General features: G+C 42.8%; 2 protein-coding genes and 1 pseudogene across 2 annotated transcripts; 2 read left to right on the top strand and 1 right to left on the bottom strand.

Annotated features, from left to right (window-relative positions):
* Window positions 1–712: 712 nt before the first annotated feature.
* LOC102722933 lies at window positions 713–2,593 on the bottom strand (annotated as a pseudogene).
* A 1,462-nt stretch (window positions 2,594–4,055) lies between these two features.
* Window positions 4,056–9,231, top strand: LOC102722651 (protein DEHYDRATION-INDUCED 19 homolog 4). Its single transcript, XM_006648505.3, has 5 exons — window positions 4,056–4,387; window positions 5,026–5,165; window positions 6,982–7,059; window positions 7,149–7,429; window positions 8,702–9,231. Exons 1-5 carry the CDS (start codon window positions 4,273–4,275, stop codon window positions 8,808–8,810), a joined length of 723 nt encoding a protein of 240 aa, XP_006648568.1. The 5' UTR covers window positions 4,056–4,272; the 3' UTR covers window positions 8,811–9,231.
* A 6,228-nt stretch (window positions 9,232–15,459) lies between these two features.
* LOC107303511 lies at window positions 15,460–16,290 on the top strand. Its single transcript, XM_015833078.1, has 2 exons — window positions 15,460–15,671; window positions 15,738–16,290. The coding sequence occupies exons 1-2, from the start codon at window positions 15,460–15,462 to the stop codon at window positions 16,288–16,290; spliced, it is 765 nt and encodes a 254-aa protein (XP_015688564.1).
* Window positions 16,291–17,391: the final 1,101 nt, after the last annotated feature.

The raw sequence follows: 17,391 nt of genomic DNA, 5'->3' as shown, positions 1-17,391 counted from the left end.
CATAATTTTTCAATGCTTGATTATATATGCAAGCTACCAATTCAACCTACATGCTCTTTTAGCATTTCCTTTCTATGATAACCATTCCAACCAACACTAACAAATGCTTTATACCCTTCCTCTTTTTTATTTCGATCCTTGGACAGAAACAAAAGTAACAATATGCTCTATTTTTAGTAACAATATGCTCTATTTTTTGACTTGCTGTACTCAAGCCAAACACCAAACTCATCAAACCATTTTGGACTAATCCTTCCGTCTTTGTTAGAAATAACTAAAACAAGAAATATATAATCACGAAGGGCAAGGCCCATTCTCTAGGTACTTTCTTCTAACCTTGGTTGGGATGGTAAATTGGTAATCATCGATTTCTTTGATCATATTCAATTGTTTCTTCCCAATTAACATCATTTAGCTAGCGGGATGAACTTCCAATGTTGTTGATACTATCTGGCGCTTTTCGTTTAAGAAATTTCTCCATTGCAATTTGCAATGCAACCTATTTCAATTTTCAATATCTAGAGTAAATAAAATATTCTCTCCATTCTTTGTATATAAATAGAACTAAGCAGATAACTAGAGAAATAAAAAAGGAGTTGTAGTAGAGCTGCAACATTATAGGATTTCTTTAAGTTTGAACAGTGCGTACTGAAGGCTGAGGCAGTGAGCCAGCTGTGAGGGCTTCAGGGCTGTGTCTTAGCGTCTGTCTGTCTATCAAGCCAGTCTCTTCGATTGTTTTATGAATTTCAGTCTTTCCTCAATTGTAGACTGCAGTCTTGCAAAAAAAAAAGGGACAAATGGACAGTCGGCCGCTTTTTTGATAAATTGGTTCTTTTATAAAACCTATTTCAAAACTAGTTAAAAAAAACTTTAACCAAAAATAGACTATAGTCTTAGCACTATAGTTTTTGGTACTGAGGTCCTAAATGAAAACACCACCAGTGTTGGTGCTGGACCCCTTGTTAGCATGGAGGCTGAGCCAATCCCCTACCGACGTGGCAGAGAACTCAACGCTAAATTACGCGGCGCTGATCCGTTCAGCCATAGTCTTTGGGCTAGGATCCTACATGAAAATGCCACCTATGTTGACGCTAGACCCTCAGCGTGAGGCTAAGCCAATCCCACTAACGATCTTAACGCCAAAGTACACGGCGCTGACCCATTTAATCTCCGCGCCAAGCATATCGGTGCTGAGCTTTCCCTCCTCTCCTCCTCTAATATTAGCGCCAAGCATATTATTAGACGCAGACGCCGTCGTGGCAGATCCTGATCATCGCCTCAGCCGGCAGGGTCACCACCATGTCCCTCGCGGCCTCACCCTCGGCCGACGGCAGGACAACCACGAGCCCCTCGCCGGTCACCTCGCGGTTGCGACACGCTGCGCGCACCGGCGGCGCCCCCGCCACGAACTTGGCGCCGTAGAGCGGGACGTACGTGGTCAAGCGCCATGCATGTCAGCTTCGGCCCGTCCATCTGGAACGGCTCGTCGCCGGCGGCCTGGCGCGTGTGCAGCCACTCTATGGCGGGCCAGAGCTCCTTCTCAGACAGGGTGCTCACTCGCCGGTCTGCCGCGGCCACGAGCCCCGACGACAGGTCGGCGCGCGCGGGTGCGAAGTGCACGGCGGTGCCGTAATACGGATACCCCGTCGGCGGCGGCGCCTGCATCCGCTTGCGGAAGTCCAGCTAGCGTGAGTGTCAGCTCCCTCTCCTTGGCCGCGCCACAGGCGACGCGGAGCCAGAAGAGCGCGGCGAACGGGGTGGTGCCCGACTCGACGGAGGAGAGAAGCGCACGCATCGCCTCCGCAGAGAAGCGGAACGCGTGGCGGATGACATCCCAGTTGCAGCGTTGACGCCGGTGTCCGGGGAGCCCTGCACTTGGCCGCGAGCAGCGGCTGCTCCGGCGGCGGCGTGGCGGACTTGACGGCCAGCGCCGGCGAGTGGAGGAACAGCAGGTAGGGGCTATCCCAGCGGTGCGCGGGCGGCCCGGGCCTTGACGAAGAGCACGGCGGCGATGGGGTCGTTGCGCAAGTGGGTGCACATCACAAGCTCACGCAAGTTCAGAACCGATTCGTCCATAGTCGTAAAAACTACTTCCTGTAAAAATGTATGAAGTGCTGCTGATTCGAGCTAATGGAAGGCAAATCCATGTTACGCATTCAATTCACAAGAAATGGATGCTGACCGGAGAGATGCAACGGTACTCTTCTATCTTCCAAGTAACCAACTAACCGGACTACATTAATTGATTCTGCTTCGTAAGTCCCCCTCTTGCTACGAAGATCGCGTCACCGGCTGGCCAAGGATTAGTGTTAGCTTTGCCCAGGAGTCACTCCCTCACCACAAACGCAAGGAAGAAGAACAATAGTGACAAACACAGGCTTTATAGCGACGGACGTCCCGGCCGCTCGGACGGCCTGTATGTTGGCTTTATTACTCTTAGGAAATGGACTCGACTCAACTAATACACAAGGTTTACATGATCATTTATAGCCCAGCGACGTCGCAGCGTCCACACGATCCACTACGGTGAGCTTGGCGCGCACGCACGCACCAACCCGGCAGTCCCGGTCTCTCTGCGTTCTGAGCCACGAACTCCCGCACGAACCGGTCTTCACCTTCACTCACACGCCTCACCGTGATTCCTTCTGCTCTTGACGCCCGCAGCTCCCACGGCCACCCCTGCACTAACTAACACGATCACACTAAACTAATGCACGCAACCTGCAGCCATGCACGCAACCTGCATGCTGCTAACAAGCAATCCATGCAGCAAGCAGCCACGCACTCGTGATCACAACTCAATCAAACTAACAGAACGCAACACACGCACACACCCACGACGCACGCGGCTCACACGCTTCCATGACAAGCTTATGGCTAACAATCTGGTATCAGAGCCTCGTGGTGATGGCTCGTGACAAGTCGCCGGTAGGAACGCCGCAAGGTGGTGGCAGCGGCGGCGGCAGCAGCGGCGATGGTGGCTCCGGCGTTCATGGTGGTGCCATGGTGGCGGCGTGCAAGGTTGTGTCTATGCATTACCCAATGCTGAGCGACACGAACTACGACTTGTGGGCCGTAAAGATGAAGCTCATCCTACGCCATCTTAGGGCGTGGGGAGCGGTAACTGTTAGGTTTGGCCCAAGAAACTAATGAACTCGTGTAAACAACGAACTCACGCGAGCACACAACACATAACAGAAAATCGTTACCGTTAAAATCGTTACCGTTCCTCCCCGTATGCCATTCGATACCGATACGGGAGGGGAGGTGCCGCTCGTCGCCCTTGACCTAGTGTCGCACGTGCCTGACCTAGCGCCGCACCGCCACCTCCAGATCGGGACACAACCACCACTCGTCGCCCCTGCCTCCGGCGCCGCCGCTCGTCGCCCCCACCTCGGCGTCACCGCTCTTCTCCCTCGCCCCAGGCACCGCCGCTCGTCGCGCGGCCTCCTGGCCACCCCTCATCGCAGCGGCCCATGGCTGCGCCACTCGTCGTCTGTCTCGCCTCGCCGGTGCCGTACTCCACGACGACACCCAGCGCCGTAGTTACTGCACCGATGATCTCTTGAGCCACTGCCGCTCCACAAATGCTTGTAATTGTAGGCTGTCACAAATGCGTGTATAACTGATAGCATCATATGCATTAGCCTCTGGCCTCCTGTTACCACCCGCCTGGCTTCATCCAAACAAACACAGTAATGAAAAGAAAACATGTTACATCGCTGAACCAAACAAATCACGTGAACTGATACAATGGTATCGCTTACCGCTGCAACCCATTCCATTAGCGTTTAGGTTACCTTCTGCCAACCAAACATCACCTTGATGTTTTGGTCTTGACCCAAAGTTAAGTCCAAAGCAATTCTTTTAATGTAATATACTTTATTAACAATATTATTTGTTTCTACTCGCACGATAAATATATAAGAAAAATAAAATACTGTAAAACATAGAAAATGGTAAAATAAACGTGTAAAAAGGATCCGTTATCTATCTGGGTGGCTATATGTAGGCATGTAGTTAGCTCAACTGCCATTTCCCAACGACTATGCGTATCAGCAAAAAGAAAAGAAAAACTTTTATTAACGAAAAAAAATAACAGGCCATTGATTTTTTAAATTATTTTGGTTGGTGGTGCCGTGGAGAAGGGCAGACGACGAGAGGAAGGAGACGAGACGAGACGCGACGCGACGCGGAGGCGGAGCCGGAGATCCGGGCGACGACCCGGGGTAGGAGGAGGCGGAGGCGGAGGCGCTTGCGGCGAGGCCCACCATGGATTCCGACCACTGGATCTTGCGCCTCATGGCCGCCAAGCGCCAGTACGCGCTGCAGCGCGCCCAGCATGAGAATCACCACCATGCCGCCACCGTGTCGCACTCCCACCTCGGTCTGGTTCTTTCTCCATTCTTGATCCGGGGTTGGAAGGGCGCGATTTCTGTTGTTTTTTTCTGAGCGGACGACGGTTTGGAGCGGGATGTGCCACGGCCTCGGGGTCTCACGGATCTCGATTTTACATTTTCTTGCTAGCTGATTCTTGATGGGTCTATTTTCTAGGAATTCGTTTGATTTGTTTTTGGATTCATGGGTCTTTGATCGCCACCCGATACCAGGATTGAGCCTGCATTGTACTTTCGTCTTATTTGGCTCAATTTCTTGATTTTAGGGGTGGTGGTTGGATTGGGGGTATTAGACTCGTCAAACAAAATAATCTTTGAAATGCGGCCGGGCCAACCATGACAATGTTTTGAATGCTCAGTGTGTTCATATTGACATTTCGTTTTAAAAATGTCATCTTGTCCCTGTTTCACGTGTAATTTGCAAGTGATACTTTTGGATTTTGTATTGTAACATGGATTATTCTTCCGTCTGATTTTTCCAGTCTTTGGGATAAAAACTGCAATCTTGATATTGGCTTGTGGTTCTTGACATTCAATTTCAATTTATTTGCCTTATTGTATCCTGAGTAAAATTACCATTCATCTTATTCTGTTACATTTTTCCTTTAAGTCAATATGTGCCTTGCAGATCGGTACGGGTATGATGATATCCAACCAGAGGATGAGGTACGGCCGGACTTCCCATGCCCTTACTGCTATGAAGATCATGACATTACATCGCTTTGTGCCCATCTGGAGGATGAGCACCCTTTTGAGTCTAAAGTTGTGGCAAGTATCTTTCCTTTGCATCAATCAGTTCTTTTTAATTGTCTTATGTGCTTATCGTGTCTGATGCTCAGTCAAATACGTGAGAAATTATATCCACTCTAGTTATTTCTTTCATTTTGGACACCATTGATTAACCTTTTAGAACTCAGGTAGGTTATTAAGTTTTATTGTAACTGAGTTTTTTTGTTCCTAAATGGAGATTTTGAATTAATGTATAAACAATGGAGAGAATTTATGGGAAGAAATTACTGTAAATAGTAATGTTTTTGCAGTTGTTACACACTGGCTAGAATGAACCCTTAGGTCAAAATATAACTGTTCTGATATGTTGTATAGTCTTGTACTTAATTTATAGTTGGTATGCTGCAGGAATGATTTCTTTTAGTTCTTATCCAATGTCATCTCTTTAAAACGATGTTGAGAGAATTCTCTATGAATGTTTAAAGACTGGGCTTGCAATACCCAGGTACAAGTATGCTATTTGCATAGTGTAATATCTCTCTGACAGTCTGCCATGATTAATTTATCAAACTGTATTGATCTAGGATGGAGCAAACGTTAATGCCTAGATATTCATTTTAATGAGAACAGACAATTAGGCTTAGGTCTATCTATTATAGCAAGACCAGACAATTTGAGCTTAAGTGTTCCTTTTGCCATTAGGAAACTGTAAGAATAGACACTTAAGGTTTGTCTAATTCTGTAATTGTTGTTTGTCTCACACTAATTCCATCTTTTCGAACACAATGATAACTCTGTTTGAACCTAGGATAGCTGCCTTTCCTTCTAGGTCGCACATCATTTGTGAGATGCAGTCTTAGGTTTGTATTTATTGTTTTGCTCTGGTCATTCTTGCTGTCGAGGCCAGCTAGAAGTATCAGTTTATGTTTTCCCCTTCTTCATACAAAGGCATGGAAAGCTTTTGCTTAATCCCTAAAAAATAGCTCTGTTTCAAGGCTTGATTTGAAGATAAGAAGTTAGCCAAAGACTCCATACAATTTCTAAGAGCAGTTGCACCAAATGAGATATCATAGTTTACCTCAATATTAATTGAGGCCTATGTTCAGTATTGGCAGCTAAAATGTGCTGGCATGACCGTCTTTGTCAGAACTCAGGACTCACATTGAAAATTTGAAACTTACGTGTTCAGGCTTCTAGTAATTAGTTCTTTGTGGGAAGGCAGTTAGAGTGCTAGAAATATTCATTCAGTGACTTCCTTCTTTTCCTCCAGAATACTTATTATTGTACAATTTTAGAAACCCAGTGTATCCTGCAGTACTGTTTTTCAGTAGCTAACGTACAAGCCACGATGTTCTGACATGTTTACATAAGAAAAACATTTTAATCAGGAGATTTATTCATAAAAAGTATCTGTTGTGTCTTTAGCAAATTCAGAAATATATTATATCAAGGTTTCAGAGCAAGGAAAGAAACGCCAATAGATTAGCTAAGGCTGAGTGAGCGAGGTATAATTTTGGTCAGAATAGAAATTAGAGCTTCTTATTTGCATTGAGCTATAATCTGGTTTGATGCTGTCAGTTTTCTAAGCTCATGAACATTTGTCAGTAATGCAATTTACTACTGGATATTTTTATTTCAAGAGTGAAAATTACTATCATGATTCAATATACATATAAGAAAGAAATTTACACAGTTATTCTGGGATTATACCAAAAACAAGATTTGGGACTTATAAATAAGAAATAAAACTGAGCCAGCTTTTGGTACAATGACCCAAGAGACCTAATATGCCTTCTATATGTATGATATATCCATAGATTTTACTTCCTAACCTTATATACTTAACTCTACACAGGCTTGCCCGGTTTGCTCTGCTAGGATTTCGAAGGATTTGTTGGATCATATAACCCTTCAGCACAGCTACCTTTTTAAAATATCCTTTTTGAGATGTTAAAATTCTTAAAATTCTGTACCATGTTCTGTGAACTGTTGTTTTCATATGTTTCCTTAATGATGTATTACCTTCAGAAACACCACAGATTACGCAGAGTTGCTGTTCCTAGCAACCATGCTCTCTCCCTTGGAGGGAGAGATCTACAGGAGACCTACTTAAAGGTTCTTCTTGGAAATAGTAGTCGAAGCAGTGGTACCAATGCAAGTTCTGTCACTGATTCACTACTATCTTCACTTGTTCTAAATTTATCTTCATCAGAAACAGAAGATACAGCAAAATTTTGTGCTCCACCTGTGGTAGAAAATAACTGGTTCAAAAGAGCACTGCCTTCGAAGACTTGGAAGTCAAGGTATTATCAATAACTTCCCTGCATGTTTCTACTATTTTTATACCATGTACGATTTTCTACTATCTCCTTTTACCAGATAAAATTATTGCAACATATTCTACAATAATCCTCACTTTATGAGTGCAAATAGACTTCTCAATAAAAAACTATGCATCTGGTTAGCCTGGCTTTTATCCCACCAATTAACAGCCTAAATTCCATTTCTAAGCTATAAACTGTGTAGGTAAACTCACATATATGCCACTATAAACTTGTGAGATCTATTGATCCAATTCTAATTTTAGAAATAATGAATAAATCCTGTTACCGATGCATGTGGAACCAAGCTAAAATGACTCAGATTGAAAATGAGAGGCCATGCTAGTTACTACTCGGTAATTTTTAATTTCGAATTTCAGAATTATTACTGAAAAAAAAAACTAAATTCAGCCCCAAATGAGTACAACTTGGTACTTCTTTAATTCAGTATTTTGGTATATTAAATCATAGAGTACTAACTGAGACTGCAAACCAACTACAACTTTGTTTTTATTAATTACAAAATTTGGAATTATTTAATTGAGAACAAAACTGTAATTAAAACTCCATGATAAGTACAAGTTCTAAATTTCATAATTATCAAATTAAGAAATAGAAAGCAATGAAAAAGTATTATATGTTCCAAAATATTATCATTTTTGTATGTTTTTCAAAATGTATCTAGATTGAGGAATGTCTAGATTCATTTTGAAATACGGGCAGAAATACTTATATTTTGGGATGGAGGCAGTAGAATGGAATGTGAATAAATTCTAATATTGCATTTTAGACAACATGAAACTGTTTTATTTGTGAGTGCTTAAGAAAATGGTTTGCACAAATTCTGCCAAATATGTAATAGAACTCAAATTTGAGATTTTTACAACAACTTTCACAAAGCATGTAATGTAAAAATCCCATGCGAATGCACAGGTTACTGACTAGCTTGTTATGATGCTAGTTAGGGCTGAGTTGATCTTTTCAGTCAAGTTAGCTGGACATATACTAGTAAATCAAGTTAATTAACTAGGTATTAACATTTGCTTTTTCCAAATTAGACTAAGATCAACTAGTTTGTAGAATCAATATTACAAGCCTTTGCAAAGCCGTAAAAGACATCCTATGTGGTGTGTTTGACATAGGGAATGTGCTAAACGATTGTATTCGACATGGGAGATGTACACAGTGACATTGAGTGCTTCTCCTCGTGCCCTATGGACTCAAACAGATGTTAATCGACTATATTCCTTGCAGCTCTGATTCTAATCTTAGTCAGGAAGAGAGGGAGAGAAGGCGGAGACGAGCTGCGGTGAGATCATCTTTTGTACAGCACCTGCTTGTCTCTACCCTCTTTGATGACTAGCAGGAACAAAATCTCTGAGAACTGGAACCAAGTGGGCTTTTGCCCCCACATTTGTGGATGAATGATGAACATTGATGATGAACCGATCCGATCTGGCTGGCTGGTCATCATCTTCAGAATCTTGTGGCTGCTCATCCAACCTAGGCTGGTACCTGATGCTATCAACGTTGATGATGAACCGATCTGGCTGGCCTCTTTCATGTCATGGAAGCAGTTCTGAACATTTGCGTTCGAAGTCTGAATTCACATTGCTAGGTTATGGGACTAGTGATGCTGTATTGATTATGTCATTTCGTATGATTTCATTATGTGCTTAACAAAACAGTGAACTTTACCCAGTTTGATTCTTACTATAAAGATTTCAAGATTAAATTCCATCTTTTGTATATTCATGTGGTTACATTATCTTTTATTTATCTGACCTCCATTTTCCTACAAGACTGACAAATAGGCACTCTCACCACTGTAGACTGTAGTGGTATAGTTCTAGGTGCATGACTTCAATTAGATTGCCACAAGAAGCATGGCAATAACGTGTAGACATAGGCAAATGCAATTACTTTTGGTGCATGGGGATCCGGTTGTAAGACCGAAGAAATTGAAGCTAAATGACAATCTGAACTTTTGCTTTATCGGTAGTTTTAATAACTATTTATAAATAATGACTCTTACGGTTGCTTTCCCCGGAAAAACCAAGGCCATGAAATGGTTCATATGTGTTTATTGTTATTGATTATGTATTTGTGATCTTCAATGTATGAATTTGCATACTATGTTTAGCTTTAAGCAGGACTGGACAGGTATAGTTAGGCCCCGTTTAGCTGGGGGAAAGGAAATTTTTGGGGGTCAGTCGGACGTTTGACCGGATGTCAGAAAAGGTTTTCGGACACGAATAGAAAAAACAAATTTCATGGTTCGTCTAAAAACCACGAGACAAGTCTTTTGAGAATAATTAATCTGTCCTTAGCACATATGGGTACTATAGTGCTTATGGCTAACTATTACTAAGTAGACTCAAAAGATTAGTCTTACGATTTTCTTCCTAATTGCACAATTAGTTTTTTATTTTATGTATGTTTAATACTCTGTTTAGATTTTTAAAGATTCAATATGGTGTTTTTTAAAAAAGTTTTTGTGAACTAAACATGGCCAACAAAATGAGAAATTTAACTATATGACGTCCCATTCAGCTGCTTTTAATAAAATACTATTCTCTTATAAAAATGTCACCCTTCATTTAACTTTCTTAATAAAATATCACTCTATCGTATTTGAAGTTGTATTATTATTATTATTGCATCAAAAAATACACGAAATATCCAAAATGCCCCTCTTCTATTCTGAATAGATGTGAACTGGCTGGACAGATCTATCTCGTCGGCTCGTCCTCCCATCAGGCAGCCACGCCTGACGCCGCCCTCCCCCAGTTCCCCTCCTACGTGATGTATTTGTTAGTTGAGATGGAGATATATTTTGTTGGTTATAAGTTGATATTTATTATATGACGATGAATGTATCAGCTGAATGGATGCATTTTAATGTTTGCAAATCAGCTGAATGCTCTGTCCGCCTGGGCGCTGTCCGGTTTCTTTTGTTGGGCGTTCTGTCGGCCTGGAGGTGGCAGGCTGCCATGCTTTTAAATTGAGCAGAGGCATTTTAGTCCTTTCATAAATCTATCTGGATGTAAAAAAAAGATAATACAACTTCAAATAATATATGAGAGTGGTATTTTGTTAAGAAACTTAGACGATGAGTGACATTTTATAAGAGCGTGCTAGAGGGTAGCATTTTATTAAATACAACTGAATAAACGAAGTGACCTCCAGTTAAATTTCTCAAGAAAATGGTGATTAGACAGCCACGTGCCTCTCCCTCTGCTTTGAGCTATTTAGGCATCTGATTTTAAAATAAAATTTTCATGTGATTTTTAGATAATATAAAATTCGAACAACAGCTTGTCTATTTACAAACGGTCTATATAATGAAATGGGTGATAAAAATGCTACCCAAATCCTATATGTAAAATCATCCTGACAACCAACATTCCAGTTTAACTAGTTAGGTACTACCTCTTACATAAGACTTTTATTGTGTAAATTTATATGGATGCTAACAAATATCGATATATATATATATATATATAATATAATATTAATATAAAGATGAAAATGATGGAGTATTAAATTTGATATTGACGAAGTATCAGGTTTGGTGTCTCGTATGTTTCATTTTGTTCATGAATCAGAATATCGTATAGTAATAGTTGAACTAAAAAAATAAGAAGTTTCATGCGATAAAAAAAATGTTTCATAACCCAATGTCCCAACTTGCTTATTATCGCCGTGCTTGCACTTTCATACTACAGTAGCCTATTAAGGCTATTTTTGATTCAGCTTGAAAGCTTGAAATTATTATAGTCTATCTTATTAGAAATAAGCTAAAATAAATAGATGAATTATGGTGACATATTATTATAATTTAGATCTCAGATTAATATAATTTGATAAGTTTCGAAGGTGTTTTTTTAGGTTATTGGATCCAAAGACCTCCTAGATACATCAAATTAATTATCCAACTTGTCATCCAATAACACACCAAAATTATTTGAGAACGGTGTAATTCATGACAGTCTTGGATACTTGGTTAACAAGAAATTTAGGCAATAATATTCTATGCTTTGATTTGATTTTGTTTGAGTAAAGGAACAAGTACATATAGAATACTGTTCACACAATCACAAGTCAACTGGTAAGTATAGGTACAAGCTGGAATTCAAAACAGAAGTTTAAATGCACAGACAAGTATATTGTTTAGGTTATTGTTACACTTGACTAAAGAACCGACAACCTCTACTAATCAAGACGTTTTCGTTGAAAAGCCTCAGAACCTATCAACAAATTCCAAAGGAATATCAAGATTTTGCTTTCTCCTATCAGATTACAAGTATTCAGCTGCTGTTAGCCACTTTTTTGATAAATTGATCTTTTTGAAAAACTTATTTCGAAACTAAGTCTACCAAAAACTTCAATTAAAAAATAGGCTATGAGCTCGGTATCTTTGGCGCTGAGATCATACATAAAAACGACGTCACCCGTGTTAACTTGGACCATTGCCAACGTGAAGACCGCTCGCTGTCGATGCCAAATTAGGCGGCGCTGACCTGTTTAATCTTTGCTGCCGGGCGCCAGTGGCGTGCATGCCTCCAATGCTGCATGCAATGCAAGAGAGGGGGAGGCGCAGTAGCTGAGCTGTTTGGGACTGCTTCGCTTTAACTTTTGCTGCTTCGCTCCTAAAAGAACCAGCCCAACAGATCCAACTCTAGAAACTCTTCAAGAGTCAACTCCACGTTTTTTTAAGCTCCTGCAGAGGAATGGAACCGGCGGTCGCAGCTGGTGCGGCGGCGGGAGGCGGAGGAGCGGGGGCGTCGGGGCACTTGGTGCGGCGGCGGCGGCTGGGGCACCAGGTGCGGCGGAGGGGTGCGGAGCTGCTGCTGCGACGCCCATAGGAGGAGCGGCGGCCGGCCGAGAAGCCACATGGCCGGCCGGATCTGGCGCCGTTTTTAGGCAAAAAGTTTGTGCATTGCTGAAGATTTGTTGTACTTAGGAAACTGGAAGACATCAACCAATCTGTGGTTTGTGCATGTTAATCGTGTGGTGTGTCACTGTGTCATCTATATATTTATAGTATTGTACGTATTTTTACTCAGCTAGATTGCATACTATTGTTAGCGAATTCTGTATGCAGAGTTTATATATTCAATGGCACAGATGCACGACACTTTATCATTGCATAAAATTTTTATGGTGGATAATTGTTCACCAGTTGCATCATTTAATACAGCTCGAGTCACTCTGAGAGCTCTTGTTTCACTAATTTTGTTTGTATTGGTCTCCGGGGAGTCGTTGCATCCCTTGCTTGCATCAGATATTGTTAACTAATACTACCGCTGCCCTGTAATATACAGTATATAGTTTGTCATGTGTGCCCTTTATTAAGGTGGTGTTTAGTTACTAAAATTTTTTGGCAAAAATATCATATCGAATGTGATCGGATGTCGGAAGAGGTTTTCGGGCACGAACGAAAAAACGAATTTCACGGTTAGCCTAGAAACCGCGAGACGAATCTTTTGAGCCTAATTAATCCGTCATTAGCACATGTTGGTTACTATATCACTTATGATTAATCATATACTAATTAGGCTCAAAAGATTCGTCTCAAGATTTCTTTCATAATTGTGCAACTAGTTTTTTGGTTCATCTATGTTTAATGCTTTATTTAGGTGTCCAAAAATTCAATGTGATGTTTTTGGAAAAAAGTTTTAGGAACTAAACAAGGCCAAGCTTTATTTGAGGATAGTACAGAGACAATGCCTTATAGTATGCAACTCCTGTTAATGCTTGAATAACTCATGGTTCTTGCATATTATAAAATCTTATAATATTCTATATCATATTATATCACTTACGCTAGTTCTGTATATATCAAAACAGACATCAATTATTAATCAGGATATACTATACCTTTTCAGATAAATCTAATATTTCTGAAGCTAATGTTACGTATCCATCATCTCCATAAACTGTCAGTAGAGCTGGTATTAGTAGGAGTCTAGTCACGTCAGCTCCCATCTTGTCGCACTTTTTGCTGCTGCAGCTAGCCTGCCATGGAGCTAGGGATTTCTATCCTCGCGTGCAGCGTGGAGTAGGGAGGAGCGGCGTAGCTAGCCTGTCTCGTTTGCTTGTTGGAGGGATGTTTTGATTAGTTTCTAAATTTTTTTTCTAAAAATATCTCATTAAATTTTTTTAACGTCTAAATAAAACATTAAATATAGATAAATTAAAAAACTAATTGCACAGTTATAGAAGAAATCTTGAGACGAATCTTTTGAGCTAATTAGTACATGATTAGCTATAAGTGTCATAGTAACCAACATGTGCTAATGATAGATTAATTAGGCTCAAAAGATTCGTCTCGCATTTTATAGGCTAGCCGTGAAATTTATTTTTTCATTCGTATCCGAAAACCCCATCCGACATCTGGTCAAACATTTGACGTGACACTTCTTTTAAAAATTTTCTCAATCTAAACACCACCTTAGTTGGTGAAATGAAATTTTTTACGTGTCATATCAGACGTTTGACTAGATGTCGGAAGGGGTTTTCGGACAAGAATGAAAAAACGAATTTCACGGCTGGCATGGAAACGACGAGATGAATCTTTCAGCCTAATTAATCCATCATTAGCACATGTAGGTTGCTGTAGCATTTATGGCTAATCATGTACTAATTAGGCTTAAAAGTTCATCTCACGATTTCTCACAGGACTGTGCAATTATTTTTTTATTTTATCTATGTTTAATAGTCTATTTAGGTGTCCAAAGATTTAATGTGATATTTTTTTTTGAAAATTTTTGGTAACTAAACGGAGCCTAAAAAGCTATCCGCGGAATGACTTGGCCACCTGCTCCCTCTCATCACCTCTCCTCTCCTGCTACTCCCGACTATTCACTTATAATTAGTGCAAATATACAAATTTATAAGTAATAATTAAACTATTTTTAATAATAAAGAAAATAATAAATAATATTTTCAAAATTTATAAATAAGACGGGTGATCAACATTACAAACAGAAAAATCAAAATCTCCAGTAATCTAGGACAGAGGGAGTACTATGTTGTGTGGTTTTTCTTTGACGGCGCTGATAGGCTGATCAGATGGATGTGGAGAATTGTTTGCTCGTCAGCGCCAGTCAGTTTGACGCTAAGATCCCTGCCATGTTGGTTCAGCCTCAACGTCGGCAAGGGTCTAGCGCCAACACGGATGGCATTCTCATGTACGACCTCAGCGCCAAAAACTATGACATTGAGCCCACGATCCATTTTGTGGTTGAAGTTTTTAATAGGAACTAATTTCGAAATAAGTTTTCTAAAAGACTAATTTATCAAAAAAACGGTGTTGTTAGAATGAGCTACTTACCTTTCAACACAACATATATACATGTATCTGAATTCGGAGCTAACCAACAGTCCTTGCTTGGTTACATTTGTTAACATTATCCTCACAACTAACAAGCTACAGAAGCACTATAACCACCAAATTATTTCGTAAGATTTCGTGCAAACTATCCAAATGTAAAAATACCGAAAACAAAATATTTTGTATTTGAATATCAAGATATACCTGTTAGTGTGATGTATAGGCCCATGGACCCAGGGGAGTTCGGTTGCTGCCTCCCACCGGTTTTGGTTAGTTGGTTATGTTTGGCAAGGATCTCCTAGATTATAGTTTTCCTATTCTTAGAGATATCCTTGCCTATATGTATTTAAGCCATGGGCTCCTCCATAATCAATCAATCTATTTTCCTAGCCATACTGTCTTTCATGGTATCACGAGATCGAGTCTCTTCCCTCTCGCTCTTCCGCTACCTCTGCGTGCCCTAGCTACGCAATAGTATGGTCGGGACTCCTGCTGCCTCCATCAAAGATCCCGTCGAGCACTCTAGCCGCACGCCGACGCCGAGAAGCTGGAGGCTGCAGATGCTCGCCGCACTGCCCGTGCTGCTGCCCTTGCTCAAGCCCAGGCGGCCGAGCAGGAGGCTGCCGCTGCCTCTGCCGAACGTGACGCCGCCGCGGAGCGCGTCCGCGTTGCCATGGCAAAGGTGGCCAAAGCCCGGGCCGATGCCACCACTACAATTGATCCCATCGACCTGGCCGTTGGGGGCCCTGACCACGACATGGACGTTTCTCACGCCATGCTCTTCCATGAGGCCGCCGCCGTCCTCAACCTCCACACCCAGGCCGTCTCCATGCAGAACACCCGCAACGTGGTGCCGGTCGTCCTCGACACTTCCTCCGGCAACTAGTCGTGTTGGTGGGAGTAGTTCCTCCTCGCTGTCACGAAATACTCGCTGTACGACCATGTCTGTAGCCCCACCACCTCGGCACTCCCTGATTGGACTTGGATAAATGTCGTCGTCAAGTCATGGTTCTATAGCACGATCTCCGCTGACCTTGCTAACGTCGTGATCGATCATCGCACCACCACCCATGAAGCCTGGATCGCCATCGAGGGCCACTTCCTCGGCAACCAGGAGACCCACGCCCTCCACCTCGATGCCAAGTTTCGCGCCTTTGTCCAAGGTGATCTCTCCATCACCAACTACTTCAAATGCTTCAAGAAGATGGCCGATGACCTCGCTGAACACGTGACCGACCGCACCTTGGTCCTCAACGTGATTAGCGGGATCAACGAGTGCTACAAGGACATCGACGTCCACTTCCGTCGCGGCCACCCGTTTCCTTCCTTCATCGCCGTCCGCAATGAGCTACTCCTCGAGGAGATCAACATGATGTCGCACCCTACTACTCCCTCCACCGCCCTCGTCGCCACTGGTTCTTCCTCAACTCGCCAGTCCACGCCAACCAACAGTGGCGCTCCTCAGTCCGACGACTCCAAGCAAAAGAAGAAGCAAAAGGATTGACACTCTTCCTCCAACGCCAACCCTGCTCCTAGCAGCGGTGCTCCCTCCGTTGGCTCCTCTACACCCGGGGCGGCTGCCGGGTCCGGCGGGACTTGGCCCTCCGTCTACAACCCGTGGACTGGGTCCATTCAGATGTGGCTCGGTCCTCGGACGCCTCTCCTGGCCCAGCTTGCCTAGGGGTGCCTCGGTCTGCAGCAGTAGGCACAACAGCAAGCACTATTGGTCCAACAGTTCCACACCACCCAGTAGCTTCCCCAGTAGGCCTTCCCACTGCCTTACGGAGCCCCTGTTCAGTAGGCCTTCTAGCCACCGCAGCCGGCGCCACCCTGGACAACTCCGGCACCATACCAGCCCATGGTGGGGTCTCTAGCTTGGGACCAAAACTCTCTGGCCTCTACGTTGAGCACCATGACCGTCACTCCACCAGTGAACAACGACTAGTACCTTGATACAGGTGCCTCTTCACACATGACCTCTCATGATGGTACTCTCTCTCACCTTTCAACCCCCGGCATCCCTCTCCGACCTCCATTGTTGTCGGTAATGGTTCGCTCCTGCCCGTCACTACCACCGGCACGACACACATTTGCTCACTTGTTTTAAATAATGTTCTTGTTTCGCCATAACTTATCAAGAATCTTATTTCTGTCCACCAATTTATTATCGATAACAATTGTTCGGTGGAGTTTGACCAGTATGGTTGCTCTATGAAGGATCTTCTCTCATGGACTGTGATCACCAGGTGCAATAGCTTCGTCTCGCTCTACCCTCTATAGCTGCCCGTGGCTCACTCTCTTGTTGCCAACACCGCACCACCTTCCCTATGGCATCGTCGCCTTGGTTACTCTGGTCACGAGGCTCTCTCCAAACTCGCTTTGGCCATCCCTGCTTGTAATAAAAGTTCGGAGTCTGTGTGTCATGCATGTCAGCTAGGACAACATGTTCACTCCTTTTAGTAGCTTCTCGGGCGTCAAACAATTTTGATCTCCTCCATTGTGACTTATGGACATGTCCTATTGTTAGTGTCTCTGGTTACAAATACTACTTAGTTGTTCTTGACGATTGCTCACATTACTTGTGGACATTTCCTTTACGGCTGAA

Source organism: Oryza brachyantha, chromosome 2, assembly GCF_000231095.2.
Source record: "Oryza brachyantha chromosome 2, ObraRS2, whole genome shotgun sequence".
Taxonomy (NCBI): domain Eukaryota; kingdom Viridiplantae; phylum Streptophyta; class Magnoliopsida; order Poales; family Poaceae; genus Oryza; species Oryza brachyantha.
Note: the sequence above shows the minus strand (reverse complement) of the source record. Positions and strands in the feature narration are given on the sequence as shown.